Genomic DNA, 23,262 nt, shown 5'->3' with positions numbered 1-23,262 from the left:
ATCAGATTTGTTTTAAAAAAATCGCTTAAATTGGGCATAAATAGAGCTGACTGTGTTCCCAGGCTTCTCTCTGCAATGTCAGTTTACTCTTCATGCAGTGCACATGCTCCTGTTTATTTTTAATTTAGCTAGAGTAATTTGTTTTGACCAAGGTCACAACCATCAGCAGTGTATTCCTTTTCAGTTCTTCAAAATTCAAACATAATTTAGGATCAGACATATTTTATTTGCATCCGGAGACTTAGTAAAATACAGAACAAAATAGTTGCCGTGTCTGGTATTTTGAAAGTATGTAAAAAATGTAATGGGATTTGTAAACTGCATTAGTGCACAGTTGATGGATATTTACTGACCTTCTTATACTGTATTGGAGGTTTATTTATTTATCTACATAGATACAATACTGGAAGTGTCTGTTATTTTGTGAAATAAATAGCCTTTATCAATTTTGTACTGTATATAACATTTCTGGGAAAAAATAAACAGGGCAGTTTTCTGTATTTGTTTTCCCAGCACAAGAACACTGAGGGGTTATTTAAGCATGGGGATATTAACATGGAGTTGTATGGCTTTGTCTTTCCCACATTGTCTAGAATAAGAAAATGATATGTCAGCATAAAGTCTCTTTCATAAACCGCTTCTTCAGTTTCCCATCTTATATGTCTAGTTTGTAACAGATCTTTTCAGGATGCTTCAGCATCTTCCTACCTTCTGAAAACATGCCGGATGCGTTAATGGGAAGTTACAAATGGCTCCTCTGTGGGTGGACATGCATCTTGTGGTAAACTGGACTTTCTTTTTATGCTTAACTAGATTGTCACATTAGGTATATGTAAACGTTTTTGTTTAGAAATTAAATAGGAGAATACATATTCTCAAGGCCTGCTGAGCAACTGCTGGAAAAGTCCAATAAACACAATGGATTTTATGTTCGAAGGATGACTGTTCTAAAGTCTGCAGCATCGTATTTGATCCATACCATCTTCAGTGGGTGGATTTTGCCCATTAGGCCTTTCATAATGAAATTTCTGCTGGGATGGTTTCTTTCCATGAAATGATCCTAAGCCGTAATTTTGAAGTCTCCTGGCTGCACTGTTGCAACTCGGTGAAAGCCTAAGTGTACAGCCCAGTGGTTACAACTGCTGTTCATGGCCATGACAGCGTTAAAAATAAACTGCGTCCCTGGAGACTAGTGAACAGGGACGGTTTCAATATTTTGGTAGAGGTTCCTTGCAAGTTTTCTTCATACATTGAAGTAATCCACTTACTGTGGCTATGTAATGTGTTCTTAACAAACTTTTTTTCCCCCAGTAGTCGGGTAGAGCAGGCCTTAATCCTTGCTCTGCAAGATAACCAGCAGCCCCATTATGTGTATGGATGCTTGAAAATAAATGTAGTTAAAGGAATAGAAAGGTGATGTCAGAGATTTGCTTCACAAAACCATTATAGACCAATTACAGCGAATATGCAGAGCAGCTGTCTTCCACCTGTCTGGAAACAAAACTGTCGGTAAATGAGGAGACTGGGAGAGAGCAGAGAAAGTGTGGGAAGAAGGCTATTCTGTGTCCAACTCTTGGGACCTTGGGCCATCAAAGCGTCTTGTTAAAAAAAAAACTTTTTAAGAAGCGTTTTAGGTTAGGTCCTAAATACCACAGGGTCTGGGAGTGGTGAATAGTGTCTTCTCATTTGGAACTATTCTTATTAGACCCACTGCATTTCCTGTGCTGTGCTAAACACAGGTAGAAGCTGTAGCTGCGTTCTCATTAAAATATCTCTCATTTTTACCACTCTCCAGGGAGACATCGGAAAATATGACCTGTTCTCCGGAGACGGTTTGTTTAAAACACAGAAGTCACGTCCAAAAAAAGAACATGCAGTGCATTCAAGCACAAGCTCAAGAGAGCACTGTAAAAAAGCATTGTTTATCAGCAAAATGCTTCTTTTCTCTGAGGCAGATACTTTTTGGGGGCCTAGGCTTGCCCTATGAAGGCCTGTATAGTATGTTGAAGTCTTTCCCGATTGTGTAGATGACTATGTACAGTGAGCAAGGACTACAAAAGAAAGCAGGTTCAGTTTTCAAGGGACTGGCAATCTCATTCTGTTTGGCACCAGATGTCTCCTCAGCAAGGGGGAAGGTGCAGCATCTTTTGGAAAAACTGGCTTGTGCTTTTTGTTTTTCCCCCAGAGCACAATCCTGTGTGCAAAGCAGAGCAGTTTCTCCAAAGCGGGAAGGGGAGGTCTCACAATAAACAGTCAAATTAAAGAGTTTTTCATTAGATACAAGACAAAGTCAAATTCGAACAGCCGTTTTATTTCCACCACATGCAGTTGCTCTGTGTTGCATTCTGTTGAACAACTGCCTGCACAACAATGATGAGTTCCTGTTTCTGACAGGCAGAGATTCATCCCTAAAGTGACAGGCTGGTGAAATGTACAGTAAGTAGGTAGGGCTGTCCTGTCAAATACTGTTTTAATGCAGATCTAAATAATAAAGAAAAGAAAGGAGCTACCTCTTGTTATTGAAAGGTTCTAAGAAAGCACACAATATGAACTCATAAGAATAACACTGGAAAGTTATTACTTGACTTTTATGTCTGTGCACAAATACTGAGTGAGAAATTGATAAAGGGAGAGTTAACCCAGAAGTCTGTTTCATGCTCAGTAGTGATCAGTAGTGAACACATGATCAAAATTGGACACTAGTGGGGAATTAATTCTAGGACTGAGAAATCGAAACATGCCTGGCTCCTTCACATAGCATTGGCATAAATGTTTAGATGCACTTTGCTGCTAACCTGCCTAACAAGCGGAAGAGATGGTGGCTTCCTCTTGTCTTCTGTTCTTGCACTCTTGATTAAAGAAAACAAACGGTTTTGAGGGGGCGTGGCATCGGTAACGCAGGTGGAGAGAAAAAATGAAGGGAGATGGTGTAAAAAGGCACTAATGTGTGTCTATCGCGCCGAGTGCTTTTCAAGGATCCATATGCTAATTACACTGTGTCCCTGGCCAGGTTAGAGAAGGGGCTTACCGCAGTGCTAGCCTCAGGCACCCCTGGAGCCTGGCTGCCTCGCTTTTAATCAGCGCAGGTTAGCGCAGCCGCTGTGTGCTTCTCTGCCCAAGGTCACGGCTGCAGGTCACTCTCACGCGGCCGTACGGTGCGCACCAAGGAGCGGAGGCTCCGCGGACCTGTGGGGAAATGGCGGATGAGACGTGTGTCTGTGTGTGTCTGTGTGTGTCTGTGTGTGTCTGTGTGTGTCTGTGTGTGTCTGTGTGTGTCTGTGTGTGTCTGTGTGTGTGTGTGTGTGTGTGTGTGTGTGTGTGTGTGTGTGTGTGTGTGCGCGCGCGCTCCCATCTGGAGTCCTCTCGTTGCTCTGCCGGTTTTATCTTTTTTTTCCCCCCCATTGCACATTCAGAGCACATGCTGGATTTTTCTTTTTGGGGGTCTTATTTTTGCCAGCAGATAACACCTCAGCGCAGCCGGCTGCTCTGGTTACACAGAAGGGGAAGGCTGACAGCTGGCTGCCCGGAGGAAGGGCCAGACTGAGGTGTGTGACCGGCTCTGCGGCTTGTCTAGGAGTTACCTGGAAGGCCCTCCTGTAGTACGGGAGGCTGATGTCCGTGTTGCGTTGGTGAGGACGCCCAGGCGTTTTGACTAGTCCACAGTACTGAGAGGCTGGGATCATCGAGTTAGCCTGGCGGACATGATCGTGCAGTCATTGTCACCGCTTTCTCTATCCCACGGTTTAGCCTTATTATTCCCTGGGACCTCATTTTGCTGCCTAAGGGTAGTTTGCCTCATGATGCCCAATTAGATGTCAGAATTCAATAGCCCTTTTTGGAGAGCCCACAGTGCCACCTCACGGCCAATCATTCTAAATCTTTATGTGGTCGGCTGTGATAATTGGGCAGCGACGGGTTCGGAAAGGATAATTAGTTGGGGGGGGGGGGGATTAATTGCGTACCTCTGATTGAAGTCCCTGTGTAAAGGGGCATAGAGAGAATGGCGAATGGATCAGAGAGGCCGGCGGGCGGGCGCTGGAATTTTGAATCGAACGCAACACTATACTTCGCAGGTCCTGCCAGCAGCCGCTTTCTTCCTCCATGAAGAAAAGATGTATCCGAAGTTCGGGAACAACCTTGACGGTGAAGCCCGTTATCTTGACCCGCCCAAGGCTTCCCATTGGCAGCGTGTCAGGGTGGATTTCTGTGCCAGCAGTGTGGTGGCAGTGACCCCCTCAGGCAGAGTCACTGCGCAGTGTAATATATTCACCGACCGTGGTGTGGGTCTGAGACCCAGTCAAGGAGAAACATTTAACAGCCAATCTTGCGTGACTGGAAAGGCAGGTCATTTCTCATGCTGCAGCGATGCATCATTTATACTGTGTGTGTTATATATGCGTGTGTGTGAAATTATTGTTTTAGAATAAAAAATGCAATTATGAAATGTGATTACTGGTATCGGTAAATAAATATGCAGTCTAAACATGGTTAACTAGAGACCATTGTAACCCTTACTGGAAATTAAGGATGCTCGAAATGAGGGTTCGTTAGACCCATCAATAAATCAATTGGGGACTCATCAGTGCAGTGTACTCTTGGGTGTTGCCTGGGGTCATTACTGTTTTGTCCTTCATTTCAACCGACAGCTCCAGTGGTGAAGACTAAAATACCCAACGGTTAGTAAATGGGCGTCAAACTTGATGATATTTGAAGATCGTGCTTTTCACCAACTTTCAAATAGTGCCAGGTTTTCAAGTCAGTTGGCTGCAAGCTTCTTTCCGCTTATAGGTACATAAGCACAGGACAGGTACAAGCTGTCAAAAGACAGAATTGAAATTACAAAAAGGTTGTTCTTTTTCTGTAGTCTCGCTAATAAACAGGCAGCAGAAACCAATTAATGTATGGTAAAAGATTTTGACAGCTTGTAAATTTGTGTTGTTCAGTTTATTAGTTTAGTTAAGTTCTTGTTTGACTTGTTCCTTGGCTAAAATCCAGGCTTAAATACCCTTCAGTGTTCCATAGAAGGCAGTTCCTGAAATAAATAATTTGTATTTATTAGGACACTATATCAGCAATCAAACTTTTAAAATCCGCATTAGATAAAATTTAAACTTTTTCAATTTTCAGGATAGACTTTTCATGCTGCAGTGCAGAGTGTATAGTAATGTGACTGAACCCTGAAAGGTTTCGGAAAGAGAAATATCTGAAGGATTAATTAGTGCACTTTTTATTTTCAATTTATTTTTGCCACTGATTTCTTACATACAGTACTCACCCAGCACAGATTTGTCGATCACGTCCTTATATCCCCACTCCCAGTCCTCTTTGCCTACGTGGGAAGAAGGAGGAAGTGCCAACAGGCTCCGCCCACCTGCTCACCCATCAGGCACTGCAGCAAAGGTTTAGCATTGATTGGAGGAGAGTTACTGCCTTTAATGATGTCATCATCATAAGGCCGCAGGCGCCCATGGAAATGCAGAGGACATTGTCATGGAAACACAGGTGTCATTGTGTTGCTGAGCACCAGGAGAGCTCTGGCTGACTAATTGCAACGTTGTCCCCGGTGAAGGCAAACCAATTTGGTGCCAGTCACAGTTGGCTAGTAACATAACCTAGGCTCGAGTTCACAGCATCTGAAATATACCAACTAGCAAAAGATTCGAACAGTAAAAACTTACAGCTTTAAAAAACATTTTAAAAATGTGTTTGATTGCAGTGAGTCCAAAGGACCCGCGTCAGTGGTGCTACAGAAGTGAGGGTTTGTGTTTCAGTGGGCTGAAGGCCTCTCACTGCCTGTCGCTGTTGGGTTGCTCTGGCGGTTTGCCATCCTGTCTTTTCCTGTTCGACGTTCTCTGTGACCCACATTTCCTTTGCAGTGTGCCAGGGGAGCCAAGGTACAGCCCCAGAGTCTGGCACCAGTCTCAGGAGACATCTGTGCCGATCACATCTTGGGCACCAGTGATTACAGCTGGTGAAGTTCCCCTGCCACTCCTGGTTCGAGAGTCGTCGTTTCTTTTTCTCAGTCTGTTTAAACCCTTCCCACTTCACAATTTGTTATTCTTGTCACATTCACAATTACTGAATGCTTGACGCGTTGGATTGGAATAGTGTTTGTTTTTCTCTTGCTCTTTTTTTGATGCCATTTCTCTCTTCCTTAGCTCATTGCAGCCTCCTAATCTGTACTTCTGTTTGGAGGGGAAAATTGCTCTCAGGAAATGTCACAATGCTTTAGAACAGCTATGGTTTTTTTAATGTTGTCATTCCTGTATTTTTTTCTTTTTTCATCCAACTATCTTTCTTACCCTCTTGGTATGAGACCTTTCCCACAGGGGATTTATTCTTCTTTTGTTCTTTCTTCTGTTCTTCACCTCGGTGCTTTTTCGCCAGCCCTGCCCCCACCACGTTTGATGCTGTTGTGTCAGATCCAGAAAGTGAGGGGCACACGTCAGGGGAGGGGGGTCATCTCTGTTCGGCTGTGACCTTCCAGAGTTCTCTCTGGGGGTCTGGTCCCCCCCCCATCATTCTGCTGCCAGGCACCTAACAGAAATTCTGGAGTTTCTCCGGCTGTAATAGGGCAACGCAGGGCACTTTTTAAAGGTGGCAAGCAGGACTCCTGACACTTTCTCTCTGTAGGTAAGAATAACGTCTGTTTTGATCTACAAATCTGACATCACACTGAGGTTTAGACCAAAAAAACAAGAAAGACCAACAACAGCTACGCAATGGTACTAATAATACTGCACATTTTTCCTTTCCCTTCAGCTTTCAGCCAGGCTTAAGAGCCAAATGAATTGTCACGTTTTTCAGGAAGATGAACTTGCCTTCAAATAAATCTGTCATGTGCCCTTTCTCTCCACATTAGTAAGTGATACGAGAGAAAAGACACCCAATCATTCTCTCTCTTATTTTTCTGTCTGGCCCTCACTGCCTCTTGTCCCCTGTGATGGCAGGGCGAGTGTCTCTTTATTAATGCATGTGTCTGGGGCTGGGCGTGAGCCATCCGCTCTGCTTAGCTTGGAGTCATGTACTAATTATTCATGACCTGAGTTCCCTCTGCATTCCCCCCCCACCCCAACACCACCGGTTTGCCAGTGACCATCTGAGTCAGCCCCTTCTGACTCCTTCAGTCTCACTCTGCGTCCCTCCACCTCCTTTTTTTGCAAACGTTTTCAATATGAAGTGGAGCAGAGCCTGCCTCAAGCTTCAGTCAGACAGAGACGTACATTGTGTGAGGTCAGTTCTCAGTTTCATTTATAATGCATAATGCTGCCTCCGTCCCTGCCTAAATGACTGAGCAAGTTAACTGGCATATCAATTATTAACTCTGATACAAAGCAGAGTTAAGACTCTGCCATCCTCTGAGTGTTATGCAGGCACCCGCTGGTCACCATCGACCTGCGGCTTGGAAGCAGAGCACACGTATATTGAAGTCTCTGTGACACATACCCAGCTGCTGTAAGCTCTGTTGATGTGTGTGGGCTCCTCTGTCTGTTCTGACGTAGCTGAAGGACCATGTTCCAATTCTGCAGGAGTGCTTGAGATGTCCCCTTAAAAATAAACTGGGCCAGTGGTGGATGGAAATCCTAGTCAAGAGTGATGGTATAAAATGCCAGTTTTGCCCAGACCAACACTCATCCTCATGTTGGGAAGTCCTTGTCTCGTCTGTATTTAATTTTATGTCCTGGAAATAATCATTTCCCTGCTGGTGATCAGGAAGGCTTAACCCTGTCTCAAATTCTTTAACATCAAAGGTGCTAGGATTCTACTATGTGGTAACCTGTCATTTTTGAAAGTTTAAAGGTGTTTACTTTCATTGCCCTAAACCTCTCTACCTTTACCCTAGACCTTAAAAGCTCCATTTGCTTCATTTTTCTTTTCCTTTTTAAATCCACGCGATTAACACAGATCATCATTAATCTGTACAGAGCTTGGTGTGTCAAGTGTGCAGAGGCTGTACAGATTGATCAGCAGTGTATGAGAAGTGATGTGCAGCAGGGCTCAGTCTGCAGGCATGTGAAGTCTCGTGTTGTCTGCCTGCTGGCATTGTCTACTTGGGGAATTTGCAGAGCTGACATGTCTTTCGATGGCTTTTCTTTATTTGATTAACTACGAACGGACGGAAGTCAAAACGTTGACCGATGGGAACCTAATTCCATACATCTTTGTCAGCCATGACAGCAGATGTCATCAGAATCATAAAGTGGTTTTCTATTGCCTTTCGTTCTTCTGTGAAAACTGTACAGAAGGAGGAAGCTTTGAGAGGAGTATATCCCATTTTCAGTAAAGTAAAGCATCCACTTCTCAGCTTTAATTTATCCTGAAACAAAAGGATGCGTTTCAGTAGGATGTGTCTTCCATTTCAGTCATCTCAAAATTGTCTTCATGGAACAAACTGGACAAACATGTTTTACCTCTTGTGGTGTTGTCTGCCGAGTTGATTGTTGGCTTTCAACCTTAAATGCATATATACATGTACTGTACATAAGAACATAAGAAAGGTTCGAAATAAGAGAAGGCCGTTCAGCCATTTGGGTTGTTTGGTAGGTAATAGTAACTTGATCCAAAGATCTCATCCAGCTGTTTCTTCAATGAGGCCAAAGTCAATCATATGGTTGGGTAGCTTGTTCCATGTTCCCTCACCCCTTTGTGTAAAGATGTGCCTCCTATTCCTGCTTTTAAATGAACTTCCACGCAGTTTCTACTTGTTTGCCAACATCTGTATATAAACAGGTAATGTCAAATTTGTTCAGAGTAGGATTTCAAAGCGCCTGATTGCTAGAGTGGCGTTTTAGTGCAGTACATCACCTCTCTCTGGGCTGCTTTACAAAACAAGGATTGGCAAGGATTTGGGGGGGGCTTTTATACGGTCACAATCTACACTTCTGCACCATCTCCCACACAAAACGCTCAAGTGCAGGCAAACTTTCTAAACCTGTCATTCCATAACACGAGAAAAACAGTGCTTGGAAGAGCAGTAAGCATGAAAAAAAACAGCACCGCTCATGTGCCTGTATGACTAATGTACAGTTCTTCTCTCAATGCAGACAGTTTGACCAACACTGATCCTAAGCAGGCAGTAGTAGTTATCAACTAATAATGTGCACATGACAGAGAGGAATTAATATCGCTGAAGAACCCTTACTTCCTCTCTGCGTCTTGTGCTGCAGCTGCACAGCGAAGGAGCCTGCTGTTGGCGACTAAACAGCTGCCTTTCACCGTCCCCCTTCAGGAGCTGGCCGACATGCGCCACGTGCACTCCAAGCTGAAGAAGCAGTACCAGGAGAAGATGGCGGAGCTGGCCCATGCCAACCGGAGGGTGGAGCAGCACGAGGGCGAGGTGAAGAAGCTGAGGCTGCGGGTGGAGGAGCTGAAGAAGGAGCTGGCACAGGCCGAGGACGAGGTGAGCCCGCCAGGACCTGGGCCACATCCAGCCTGCAGGACGGCTCCGTGGTCGAGTATTGGACAACGTGCCAGTGAGGTCCATGGAGAATAGGTTCTAAAATTAGGTTTGCCATTGTTTTAGGATACTAAAGCCCAAAGCCCTAAAGTGTACTGAAATTTTACATGGCAAAGTGTCTCTCATGGCTCATTGGGCACAGATATGTACTTCCTGACATGTTTAATAGTGAGAAGGCGGGTTTGTTGATCGATTGTTCCCTGTGCTGGTGAGCGCAAAGCATGTCTTTTCTTTAAAAAGTTCAAAGTTTGATAGCTGAATTGAATTAAAATTTGAATGTGTAGAATAAGAATCAATGAAAACACCTGTTTATAAAAAAACAACAACTTGATTTTAAGTAATTCAACAACAGTAAAAGATAAGACCACACCCCACTTGAGTGTTGAAGATGGCAGGGTTGTTGTCAATATCACTAGAGGAAGCTTGTTAATGAGAGAAGTTGCCAAGACAATGAGATTTTCTGCCTCGACCGTCAGCAGACTAAACCTGGAAAAGCAGGAAGCTGGCTCTGTAAGGGACCAGCTTTCCGGAAGTCAATTTTTATATTCTTTTTCCATGTACACAGTGTATAACATTTTATTATGAAAGCATCTCATGATTATTTGATCTGTATATTAATTTACATTTTCAAATTTTGATTAATATAAATTATTAAAATATTTGCTAAAATCCCTCTGAGTATAGCATTTCAGTTTTGCATTTATATATATATAAAAGAGCTAGATCTCTGTGGTGCCAGTATAGCATTATCAAGCAGTGGTAAATGTACGGTGTTTAAAGGTGTAGAGGTTGTTAAACAGAGTGGGAGTGTTTGTAGAAAGATGCCCCTGTGCCCTCCATCATGTTTTTGTGTGTTTCAGCTTGACGAGGCTCATAATCAGACCAGAAAGCTGCAGAGGTCTTTGGACGAGCAGGTAGAACAGACTGAGAACCTGCAGGTCCAGCTGGAGCACCTTCAATCCAGGTAAACCAGCACGCTCCTTGCAGGCGACATGTTTTACATCAGTGATGGATGTATAAGCTGTGCGTTTTTCTGCCATTACAGGTTTGCATAGTTTTAAAGCGGTTATTCTTACAATAGAATCACCAGTCACTGAAATATTTTACTGTGCCTTTCTTTCTAAAGAAACTACAGTTGCTGTAATGCATTGTGACGCGTCCCCAGAGCTCATCTGAACCCAGACTTTAATAGACATGGTGGCCATTGTGCTTGTCAGTTGCTTGACTGCTCTCCACCTCTGCTCCTGACAGTCTGTCACCTGAAGTCCCAGCTCCAGTTCCTGCCATGTGACGTGACTTGAGCTCATCTCCTGACCTTCTCTCAACAGAACCCAGCTTTATTATCATTCCCTCTCCATTCCATTGCCGTCCATCAGCCAATATCGCGAGGCCCCTCCCTTTTGCTAGCCACTGAAGTGCTAGTTACCGTAGTAACGGAGAGATGTTGTCCCACCTTAAAGCTCTAAAGAATGTTTCACTGTGGTAAAAGCACAGCTCCTGAAGAGAAATCTCACATGTGTCAATGCTTAGGATTCTTTAGAAAGCAAGAGGCTATGATTCAGGTTTTTATAATTAAGTGCTTCAATTCTCATCTTCCCCACTTTTATTTGGCGACGGCAGAGATGAATGACCGAGGCAGTGATTTTAAAATTGAAATCCATTAATAGACTACACCCCGTCTTATCCACAACACAGTTTAACCCAATACAGCTGTGCTGTACTAATTCACTGTAGGTGACATTGAATTCTAAAACAGAGTTATCCAGCACTCTGCAGCGCTTTCTGTGAAACTGTTTGCTAGTGCCCCTTTCCTTGAAATTCCAATTACTGTTTAAAGTATGATCCATATCCAAGCGAGAATAATGTCTCTTGACTTTTGTAGCAGGGTTGTATAACTCACATTTCTTTTGAGCCTGTGTCTTTGTTTTTCCATGTCTTTCTGATTTTTAATAACTAAAATGAGCTATTCTTATTGACGAGATTTCAAAAGACCTCGTTTTAGATCATAATTGCTCATTGAAAAAAATACCGGTTAAAGCTGTAGTCATCTTTCTGTTCTTTATAGCCAAACGAGACAGATGTTTAAGCAGAATTGGCTTAATCTGTTTCATTTGGGCATGTTGCTGGCTGTTGTTCGGCCTTTTTTCCAGGCTACAGTGTATGCAGATATGGAATTGTGGTGAAGCATGTGTTTAAGGCTTCTACGGGATTCTTGGTTGTCTCTCGTCCCATTGGTGAGGATCATTGTGAAATGATAGGAGGACTGAATTATTAACCGACTGACATGGCTAGGTTGCATCAGGGTTGATTACAGCAGATGGCTGTTAGGAATTTCAGTCGTGGTCTTACAGTTTCTGTGCAGCTAATAATTTTGCAAAAGGCTGGTTATAGACGCAACTCAATGGCCCATTCCTTAACTGAGTGGCTACCCCCTCCCCCTCGTTCTCCCACATATGAAACAAGGAGATGGGCGGCAGTGAAATTTGGAGAATGCCTGCAGAGATGTGCCACTGCCATTCCGGAAGGCTGTATTATTCAGCTAGAATACTCATTCTGTCACATAGTTCTTAAAATAGTCAGACACTTCTCAAAATGAAAAACTTCATCTATAAGTGCTGCACTCATGCTATTAATCACTAGCATTTACATGAAGAACAAGCAAATTACTGGTCCACAAACTGGCTATGGCTTAGAGGATCATTAGAGAGCACAGAACTGAATAAGGGAGAGAAATGAACCCCAGCTGCATTTGTAACACTTAATCTGGATGTTGACTTAATTAACCCATTAAAAATATTCACAAGGCATTTATCTCTATAGAACTTTGATGGTATAATTTGACTATTATGAAAATAAGTTTTGCGTTATTGGCATTTATGCTAAGCGCTAACTCGTGTGTGTTGCAACCAGACCTACTGAAAAGACAACCGTGTTTCTGTATAACTGGAAATAACCTTGAAGGAAAAATGTGTCTGCAGATGGGAAAGGCTGACGACCACCTCTGGCTCCTGCGATTTGCTGAAGAGCCCAACTCCCGGGCTGCCTCAGTATATCTGCACTGTCAGTCCCTGCCTGCACTCCCACCTTTATCTCCAGTGTCCTCTGCTCCTGCTGCTCCCTTATCTTGTATTTCAAGCAACGCTGAGGGAAAGCGCAGAAAGGAAGACAGTTTTCTTCAGTGAGAGTGGATGCCAAAAAACGCTTTTCCATAACTATCATTCACACTGCCTAGCGTTAAAGACATGGACAGTTTGAGAGATATCATATTGCCAATGTGTCTCTTTCACTTCAAACTCTTGCCACTGTAACTGTCCTTTAAAAGATAAACGAAATGACAAAATACCCCCAAATGCACTTAAACTTCAGTTTCCACTGTTTCTTTGTGAAACCTGCTGTTCACGCATCTGCCTGTGAAATTAGAAGCTCCAGATTCTGGGCTCTTAGTATTGATAATTTAATAACAAATCCTTGGCTACCTAAAGCATGTACAGTAAATAAGTTTGTTTCCAGGGCAGGGGACGAGCTCTGGCCTTAACCCTGAAGCTCTGTGCTGGTTTTCCGGCAGAGAGTTGTTGTCGGCTTTGCAGTCTGTCCTCTTGTGATTCGACAGTCCTGCCTCTGTGCTGAGACGAGACCTGGGTGTGTCTTGGCTCGTTTACTCCCTTCAGGAGAGTGCACTATTGAATGAGGCTTTATATTTTTTCACACTTGGTAGAAAATCATTTTATGACCCTACACTCTGTAATCAGAAAGCTCATTTCTGAACCAGTCTGAGGAAGGATATGAAGGCATGAGGAGGAGGAACCAAGGGCAGTTTGAGAACACAACCTTAGTTCTCTTCCAGCCCCTCTTCTTTGATCAGGATCCGGATCGATCTGCTCATGGTCTCCAGCCTGCTTATTTCCATGCAGACTAGGGATACTTTTAATATTGATGCAGAAACTTTTTTAGATTTGTTTTTCTTTCCTAGAAAAAAAGAAGTGTACAGCAAATAACAGCAGCACTTTAAATAGGGAATTACATTAAATAGGAAATTGTATTTCTCATTTCATGTGTCCAGTGTCTAAAGCAGCAGTTTTATAGGGGTGCTGTGGCCACTGTCCTGAAGCCTTCATTGATCTCCGTGTGTCAGTTATTGAGAAATATTCACCTCAAGTAATATACAGCCGAACTCACTGAGGAAACAATAGAGCATTTGGCTCTTTTTTGCTGGATATTATAGATAGAACTGCCTCAATAAATTCTAGCCTTGGCTAAAGCAGTAGACTTTGAAGAGACTTCTTATTCACTAGCAACTTTAATATATACGCTTGTGTTTATCCAGGATGTAACTTGGGGACATAAAATCATGGCAGTTATACAGCTCTTTTTGGAATGGCCTCATGCAAATAAAGCCAGTTCAATGAATCACAGGCTTCTAAAGATGGAAATTTTGTGTGTGGGCGCATGATCAGGAGAATGTTAACTGCTTCCAAATGCCCTCATGCTTAGCTATGAAGTAAGAAAGAGGGGTAAAGTTTAGTTCTTTATCGATTTAACTCCAGAATTCAATTGAAACCCGGTTCACTCACCAGAAGGTCACAGAGGGATGAAGTTGCTCTTTATACCACAGTGCCATTTGCTTATTTAACAAATTAAAAACATCTGATTAGCATTATAAAGCTAAACAAAAGGAGGTGGTGTATTTAGTTATTTTGGGGGGGATGCCCTTTTAAGCAAACAAGATGGAGATCATTTTGATGCAGCCAGTGTTGTCTTAATTGATCACGAAAAGCAGTGACCCGATTTTCTAGTTGAATTTTAGGTGAGAGCTCCACTTGTCAAAGCTGTTAAACCTGATGACGTAGAGGGACAGAATGCTGGAAGATACTCGGCGCTTGTGCTGTTCAAATGAGCATCTGAGCTAAAGCTCTCTGAGACCGTGTTGTGTTTCTAAGAAATATTGTGAAATGAGAAACAACAAGGGAGTTTGAGTTGTATTTCTTTTGTTAGAGCGATTTGAAAATAAATCCATATTTGAAACAGGATGCTGGGGCAGTGAGCAATTGTCAGAAGAGTCTTGGATTTCAAGAGAGCTGATATTGTCAATAAATAGAAGCTGCATTTAATCATCTTCTATTGGTCAGTTGTCTCTCCACCTGTCCTTGCTGAATAAGAGTGAACATTTTCCAAAGCTTGGGAGCTGTGGTTTTTCATTTTCCTTCTTTTTCTATACAGCGACATGATATCCAAATTGCCCTGGCTCCTACATAAATTCCTGACAAACTTTTTGCAATTTTTCTTGCCTGTGGAGAAGATTTATGGCCATTCACCTTAATATGACCTAGCTAAGTGTCTGGGCTCAATATAAAAGCTTTTAGTGAGCGGGTGACTATGGTCAAAACACCATTATATGTAATTCAGCACCATTAAAAGCTCCAAATTCTCGTCAGCTTACCCAGTGCTCATAGAGGGAGGATATGATCATCTTCATATAGCTACTGTGCCGGGGGTCTGTGGGTTGGATACAGTTTCTGGCTGCAGGAGATGAATGCTTTCAATGCTCTCTGATGACAAAGGGCCAAAGTATAAGCCTTTTGTTAACCCCTTAATGCAGTGGCTGTGCTGCGTCTGTTTTCAGCTAAGAGAACTGCATCAATTTGGAGTTTTCATCCTGGATAATTTGACTTTTCAAATTTCTTTGACCATGTAGTACACCCATTGTTCCTCCATGTTCCATTTAGAAATATACAGATATAATATAAATAAGAAGAGAATAATAGGGAATGGGGATTGTCTACTTGTCTTAAGATTCTTGCAGATTTTCACAAAGCTGTCCACGCTGTCCTGTTTTTTGGGGGGGAGGTTGAGATTTGTTTTTTCCTTTCCAGGACCGGATTTCATTTCTTCATTTTAGGTCTTTGCATCAGTCATTCCTGGTTATGCAGGGCCTGACTGGCAAGCGCGCTGAGGCTGGATGCCTGGTTCGATCGCGTTTCACACTTTGCTCTCAGGTGTCTGCAGAAGATGCATCATGTTCTCTGTTAAATAAATTAGACCAGACCTAATCAAATAAAGACGGTGAACGGACGCACTGCACTGTAGGGCTTCAAAATACACCGTGAACCTGACAGTCCGCATTGCTTTTCTCAAGGCCTTTGCAGGTCTGGGACTAGGTATAAGGCTGCGGTCATTTGTAGAATCTGTCACAGATTTTATTTGGAAGCTCTGCGTTCAAAGTTAACAATTAAAAAAAAATGCTGCTACGATTGGGTGAAGAAATCACTTTGTAAATCATTCAAGTAGTAAAAAGGTGAATGAATAGATGTTTTTTCAACCCATCTGTAAGATACACATGTAAAACTATAGAATCCAGTGTTCCAGTGCCTTTGCTCCAATAATACACAAATGGAACAGAAGCAGGGATGTAACAAGGAAAGACTGAAAAGGAAATAACCGGATTCTGACGGCATATCTCAGATTATAAATAAATAACTTTGCAAATGCTCCAAATGCCATTGCCTTGCCCTGGGCTGTGTTCTAAACTGTGTGTGTATAATTTATCACCTTTCAGCCAGCACTGTAAAATCTGCACAAAAGGGAAAAGCTTTGGGAAGCAAGGCGATATCTCATTCTTCTTATAAACGCGTATTTACCTTGATGACTGATAAGTGTACGTCGTTATAATTTGCACATAAAGTCTTGTTTGAGGAATCATTCTCTGCAGGTAGGGTTATTCACTTGTAAATTATGACAGATGACACTTAGGGCTACGAATGGTAAATTTGGTACTAAGAATCAAGCGCTTTCAAATGCTTTTTTGTTGTTTTGTCATTGCTGTCCCAGGTGTATTTTAATCTGTGATCATATGCATGTGTGTACAATGTAAATATTAGATGCATTTATCAAAGTCTGCTCCCAAACTTGAATTTGAACTGTCTAGCCACAGAACAGTAGATTGCAATATCAATAGGTAATACTGATACCTCCACTAAAGCACGATGACTCCCAGTAAGAGGCTGTGTTTTGTGGCTTTGTGAAATTGGCGGATAACTGAGTGGTCCTGAGATTAGCTCCGGACGGACTGCTGTCCTCCGAGCCTCTGCTGCTTCCTGGTGTTTCTCATCTCTCGGCTGGCCCTGGTTGTTGTTTTCACCAGGCTGCGGCGACAGGTGAACCCCAGCCTCTTTGGAAAGATGAGGAGCTCCCTCTTCAGCCCCGAGGAGCCCGATGAGCTGCCCAGTGACCCGGACGAGGAAGAGGAGGCCCTGCAGATCCAGATTCCGTAGGAGAGAATCCGAGCAGCGGGAAGATAGGCAGGCGGAGGACCGGCGACCGCAGCAGACGTGGCTAGCCCAGGTCTGTGTCGAACAAGCACACACTGCGCTTATTGTAGCCTTTAGCCTCACAGATACCCACAGGATCACCAGCACTGGGGCAGGAGGACTTTTTGTCTCCAAGACCCCAGTCCTAGAGGATCGGTGGCCAGAGAAGATCTGAGCTCTGCTGCCGGAGTGCCGATTCCAGAGCTCGGCTGTTGCAGAGGAAGAGCATTGCCCTGCCAGGGGGCGGGGGGTCCATCTTCTTTTCCTAGCTACTCACTTCACTCCTAAGACTCTTGTGGGCCTTTCTGCTTACTTGGCTCCCTGGATCGTCTTTCTGTCTTTCTCCACCTCGGCATGGCTGGGGGAAGAGTTCTCTCTCCTTTCTTTTGTTTGTCCAAAAACTGTGAGGATGCCTGAAAATGTAAAAATGCTCGTGAGGGAATTTTAAAGAAGGCTCACAGTGTGCCCCCCCCCCCCCCTCACCCCACACCACCAAGCCTCACTCCCTTCGTTTGACACGGGGACATTGGACTTGATTCTGCAGCGCCCCCTTGAGGAGAACGCCCGTCTTGCAACTCCGCACGCGTTTTTGTCATCACCAGATTCTCTCAGGGGAATATTGGACACACTCAGATACAAGTATAATACGAGCAGCTCGCGTTTCAACAGATTTCAAATTTCCTAAACTTACAAAAAAAAATGTAATCAAAAGAACGGGCGGACGTCTGAAGAAATGACTCGATATCCAGAAGCAATAAGACAATTCCTTCCCCCAGACACTGTAGTTAAAGCCATTCCTGGGGACCAAGCTATTTGCAATGGTTATAGCTGAAATTATTTATCTTTTTTTTTAAATGAATTGTACTACATTTTTCTATTTAGCTTCATAAATATTGTATGTTAGCTGGTTTGTGTAGTACTGTAAAGTGCTGGTGTTATCTGTCGGGGGTGCTCTGATGCTCTGAAGCTGTGGTGTGACATCACTGAGGTCTTGCTAGGGGGGTCAGTACCACACCCTTTTCAAGCACGTTTGTTTGTGCTAATTGTAGGGATTAGTACAATAGCTTTCTAAAAGTGCATTGTTTATGTAAACCATCCAGGCCAGGCAAGTTAGACCTGGTTAAGCGGATTTTACAGGGAGAGAAACTCTCTTCAGTATGGTTGTGGAGCAGGTTATCAAGTCCCCTCAGTCGCCAATGTGGAAAATGTCATCTCTGGTCTGGGAAGCAGGGTCATTGGCGACAAACCTCTTCACGCAATGGACGTTGCTATGGAAACGAACCAAAAAATCAGCCCAAGGAGGGCAGTGGAAAGCTTGAGAAGCATCAAGAGCTGTCGTACTTTAAGATTTTCTTTAATGTATGTGGAAGTGATTTCTAAAGGACTTTAATTGGAATTGCCTTTTTTTCCTGTGGCAAAGATGGGCTGTTTTTCTCCTTTTTGTGATGTTTGTTTGTTTGTTGTTGGCCTTGTAATTTCCCCATCAGTGGTCGTCCAGCTGCTGTTGCAGCTGTGATCTCTCCTGTCTACTGTGTCCTATTAGGCAGTGGGTGCTATCCCACACCCTCTGGGGTGAAAGTCGCAGGGAGAGCGACTGTCAGCAGACTCCTTGTTCTTACCTCAGCCAGGCCGCTGGCACTGCAGTCGCACCCTGCCAGGCAGGTTGTAGGACAAAGAAGAGAATTCAGAGAAGTTATTCCCTAGTTTGTTTGTGCATTTTTCATCCTCTCCTAGTAAGTCTCTGGCTGTGGTCCCTCTAGGTGCTATTTTTTGCTCTCAGCGTTTTCAGTGGGGGTCACAACTGATAAGAGTGCTGTGTGTCATTCTCTTTAAGGCTTTTTCAGGCTGTGCTCAGTGTCTATGACAACGACGTCTTTCAGACACATTCTAGACTTTGACATTTCATGGGGTGCAGAATCACTACAAAGCCAGAAGCTACAAGGAACTCCAATCCCATAGCTGTTCAAGTTCACAAAGCTTTCATGTCCAGTCAGCATTTGTACTAAATTAATGGGCGAATGTTTTCCTTCTAAGGAATTAGAGGAGATGTGTTTTTACTCAGAGTACACAGGGAGTATGAAGCATCAGACCTGCTGGTCCTTGTTATAAGCACCATCAGTAAAAGAGCTTCAAATGAAGAAGAACTGGGGACCAGTCCCAGCTTTTCCAATTCTGTCTAGAAACCTTTCCTTCTTTAATGGACAGTTTGAGTGGGGGAAAACTGTTGCTGATCTTCACCCTGGACTCAAGGGCCAGGCTAACTCCCACCAGCTCTCTCCTGAGCTGAATGAAATAATGTTGAAGATTTTAAGGAAAGCAAAGTGAATGAGTAAAATGAGAAAAAAGAAGTTGAAAAAGAAAATGGATATAGAAGAACCTACAGAAGGAGTTGGGATCCCCATTACCAATTCAGTCATCCTGTGGGTCATCCGCTGTGCAATTCGAGGTCAGCTTTCAGTTTCACAGTTGGTCACTTTCTAAGAAAAGCAATAATAAAAGCTGACCCCTCAGTTTGTCCCGTAGAAAATCTTTCCATTTCCCTGAATCTTCTTTGTAGGAGTCCTAATGCTGTTGTTTCATTAAAAGGTGAGGGTTCTTGTGGCTTTGTGAACGGAGCACTTTATTGGCCACAATGGAGGACTTGTATAGTTACACAGCATGGAGCAATGGGATCCCTCTGCGGACATAAGAAAATCTCAGGAGAAGCTGCATCTGCTTCCTCATGGCCATGCCAATGGCTAACCCATTTTCTTCTCCTCAGTCCACTGGTACAGATACTCACAAGGACGGGCAGTACGAGATGACAGATTAGGCAGCAGGAGTTGAGAGACTGCTGGCAACCCAAACTGATAGTAAGAAACTGAAATGAGATTTTCAGTTGTGTGTGCGGTTAAATGAAAAAAACAAGTGACAAGCTCCACTTCTTGTGGTAAAAATAAGCAAGGATTGCTGAAGTACATCGATATAAGTCGTGATGGTTTAAATGGTTCCCTGAATCTTCCAAGTCAGACTTCATCACATCATATTACTCAGAATGTGTCACTGTGCACAATTGAGCTCTTATTTACACCTGCGGTTCATCTCCCCCTTCCTCCCAGATTCAAGGTTGGTGGTATTTTTGATTTGTCCCTTGGTGGCTGTTTTGATACATTTTGGGGAAGGTCCAAGCTTTAGAACTGGACCTGAATCCACCAAGATAATTATAAGACAAGAAGCTGCGATTTGAAAAGTTGAATGTTTTCATTGTTACTGTTAATATTTACATAGCTCTTCTTTATTTTAATAAATTCCTTTTGTAGGTTTGTACTTAAAAAAGGGTGTAAAAGATACGTTTTACCAAGTCCTGTTTATTTATATTTTAGCCCTGGATCTTCTCAGTGGATCTTGAAATGCTGAGTATTTTATTTTATACATAGTTGGGGTGTGCTTTTTGTAAAATGTGCTCTTGAAAGGGAATCCTTTGTGTCAGCAAAGCAGGTTCTGGGAAATTTGCAAGCTCACAGGTGCTGGAGCACAGTGTGGTCTTGGGATTATTGTGGAAGCTGAAAGCCAAAACTGGGGTTCTGTCAAAATTTGGAATGTTTCAAGATGCTCTCCGATCCTGGTGTCCAGCATATGATTCTGTATTTAATCCTTCAACAGAAAATGAAATCAAAATGCTTTTGTTTGGTTGAGAGCTAATAGTTTTCTTTAACCATCAAGAAGGAGCTCTCTGTGTATTTTTCAGTAGTGCTTTTTGAGTGGTTTGACGAGTACAATGTTTTCCAACAAAATAAGACCCTAACTCATCCCATTTCATGTACCACATGGTGCTTATTTCTTAGACATACTGTAGCACGTTTTATGAGATCATCTCAAGGCTTTTTAAAATAACAAAACAAAGTCTAAACATTAGATGCACTTTGTCCCATATTAAACACCAAAATTAGCAGAATTCCCAATACGAGCATTACAGGTAAAATAGCACAGTTACGTTTTGTAACATAGCCCATAAGGCAGTTTAAGCAAGAGTCTGAATACAGATAAATGGACACCCCTGGCTTTTTTCCCCACAAGTTGTCTTTCTAAATGATGACATCAGATCTTGGGTCTACTCACCCAGTGCATTCCCTAGACCTGTGAAGTCCTGCTTTATGCCATGCTTTATCCCTGGTGTCCCAGTGTTTAACAGAAGCATTGTTTAATTGATTACTTTCTAACCCCAGAATGGTCATTTATTGCATTACAGGCTAGTGTTTTGGGAAAAATATTTTTTTTAATATAATTTGATCCATTACATGTAAAAGTTACTTGTGGTAAGGGATTACTTTTTAAAATGAATAAGATGGGGGGGATTATTGTAAAAAGTCATCTGTAATATCAGTGTATGTCTATGTGAATTGTTAATTTAATATAATCCCTTGTATACATTACAAGTGTAGTGGATTACATTTTAAAGTTACTTTGCCCAGCACTGGTCTTGTACCACAGGTCACTAACTTGTTAAAAACGGACATGCTAAGACACTTCATACATCTTCAGTTTTGGCTCAAATCAGCGTTTTTAAAGCAGTGCTTCATTAGATCCACTGTCTTTGTTTCCATTCCACGGCTATTGACAACCAGTGCCAGAATTTGTACCTGGAGGGATATTTGTAGCAGGTAAAGCTGCAAAAGAAAGATGATCCAAAAAGAAGGTGATCTTTAGGCTCTGTAGGTCACACTTATACATTTATAAGCAGCATGTGGCTTAATCATTCCTCAAACTTTTGAAAGGTTTCTGTCATTAGTTTTGAGCGACTGACATTTTGCTTCTGCTGGGGTGCATGCAGAGAGGGGCTGAACACCGTGATTTAACCTCTTGTCACTTGATTTCAATAATTTCAATTATTTGGCCTTCCCGTACTGGAAGACTGCTGTGTAGAATATCCTTAAATGAGTGTGTAATGGCCTCATGTGCTATTATTTCAGTCCTGTTCCAAGGACTGCAAAATGGTAAAATTAACACTTTCCTATTCCTTCTCCTAATCTCCATGTGCTTTTTAGGAATCTTTTCAAAAGCACCAGGCAGTACCTTGGAGATTGTTTTGTAGCCCTTTTGCTGAAGGATAGAATCACCACTTACAAAGCTTAGGCTAAAGAACCAGGAAGTCTATAATCATTGCCTCTTAAGTGTTCTTTTTTTTTTTTTCAACCTGGGCAGGTGCTATTTTCCCCTCTTCATACGGTAATTGCCCCCACCCCTCCATTTTGGAGTACAAATATTGTTAGTTAATTCTTTTAGTTAGTTAACTGAGCTTTTAACGAAAAGACCTGTTTTCCTGACACAAGCTTTCCTTTTTACAGAGCGTGATACTAAAAATTACTAATCCCTTATACTATGGTGTGTTACATACAGTACCTTTGGGGAAAAATATATATTTTTACAATTTTTACATGGTGTTTTGAATTCATGTATCATTCTCTAAATAAAAATCATGTCCCTGAATCACAGTAGTCTGCCATCAGTTACTTCTGCAGTTCTGTCCCTTTTCTCTAGCAGACCCAAATGCTCACAATGAGCGACAACAAGGAGTCTGTTTCATGCATTATGAATGAGAGGAAATGTTCCAGATAAGCTATTAGCACTGCTTTTCTACCATCAAGAACGGCATCGGTTTAGACCTTGGTGGTTTTCTTCCAGTTCATTTGTTTGAAATGTTTATCTTGTTTCAATGATCTGCTATAACAGTTACATTTATGTATATAGGCAGAAATCTGGAATTGGGTATAAAAAAACTCAGCTTCTTGCCCTGCATTTTTTAACAAGTATTTAGTTCTTAAAAAAACATATACTCTCTTCCGATACACAGACAATTTCATTGTCTGGGTCCACTCTTTTTTTAAGAAGAAAATTGCAGGCCCTGCTATAAATACGGTCTGTTTCTCCCACTACATTCTTAAAATAGTGCCTCCAAATGAAATGAATGTTTGTTAGAGTTGTCAATAAGAACAAAAATTAAATTTAAACATTATTCATATTCTAGGACGGAGGTGTCCAATCCACTCCTTGCAGGACCAGCTCAGCTCTTAATACTCCAGTTCAATCAGCTCATTACTGGTTTCATGAGATCAATGTAATGGCTTAAAAAACTTGTTGCCCACCCCTGTTCTAGGACATACTGTACTTGGGTAAATACAATACAAAGTGCACTAAAAAGGCTAAGCAGTCCCCAAGCACTTCCAAGCATGGAGATCTTTGAACCTGGAAGCATTAAGCAATTATCCCTTCAGGAGTCAGTTTGTGGTTTATTCTGTGAATCCTTAGGGGTGCTTTTATTGCAAAATGGCACGCAATGGCCATAATCTGCAAACAAAGAGAAGACCATGCTGCTGTTCTTTAAACAGATTTCAATACAGGGTGTGCTCAGGCCTAATAACAGACCAGGCTATTGTAACCAGTAATATAGAGCACTCTGTGACATTTTTAAAGCTCTTTCTTTTTCCAGAGTTCAGGCAAATGGATTAACAGAGTATACAATTT

At 42.4% G+C, this 23,262-nt stretch overlaps 1 protein-coding gene across 3 annotated transcripts in view; it reads left to right on the top strand.

Moving 5' to 3' along the window:
- ccdc102a (coiled-coil domain containing 102A) overlaps nucleotides 1–22,227 on the top strand; it is a 63,769-nt gene extending 41,542 nt beyond the window's left edge. For all 3 annotated transcript variants that reach the window (XM_088613534.1, XM_088613535.1, XM_088613533.1), the window contains exons 7-9: nucleotides 9,230–9,400; nucleotides 10,318–10,421; nucleotides 16,596–22,227. In XM_088613534.1, coding sequence (XP_088469660.1) covers nucleotides 9,230–9,400; nucleotides 10,318–10,421; nucleotides 16,596–16,725 — 405 coding nt within the window. In that variant the 3' untranslated portion in view covers nucleotides 16,726–22,227. The remainder of the gene's footprint in view (nucleotides 1–9,229; nucleotides 9,401–10,317; nucleotides 10,422–16,595) is intronic.
- The last annotated feature ends 1,035 nt before the right edge of the window (nucleotides 22,228–23,262 follow it).

Source organism: Lepisosteus platostomus, chromosome 20, assembly GCF_059453375.1.
Source record: "Lepisosteus platostomus isolate fLepPlt1 chromosome 20, fLepPlt1.hap1, whole genome shotgun sequence".
Taxonomy (NCBI): Eukaryota; Metazoa; Chordata; class Actinopteri; order Semionotiformes; family Lepisosteidae; genus Lepisosteus; species Lepisosteus platostomus.
The sequence above is the reverse complement of the archived record's forward strand: the minus strand, read 5'-3'. Positions and strand labels throughout refer to the sequence as shown.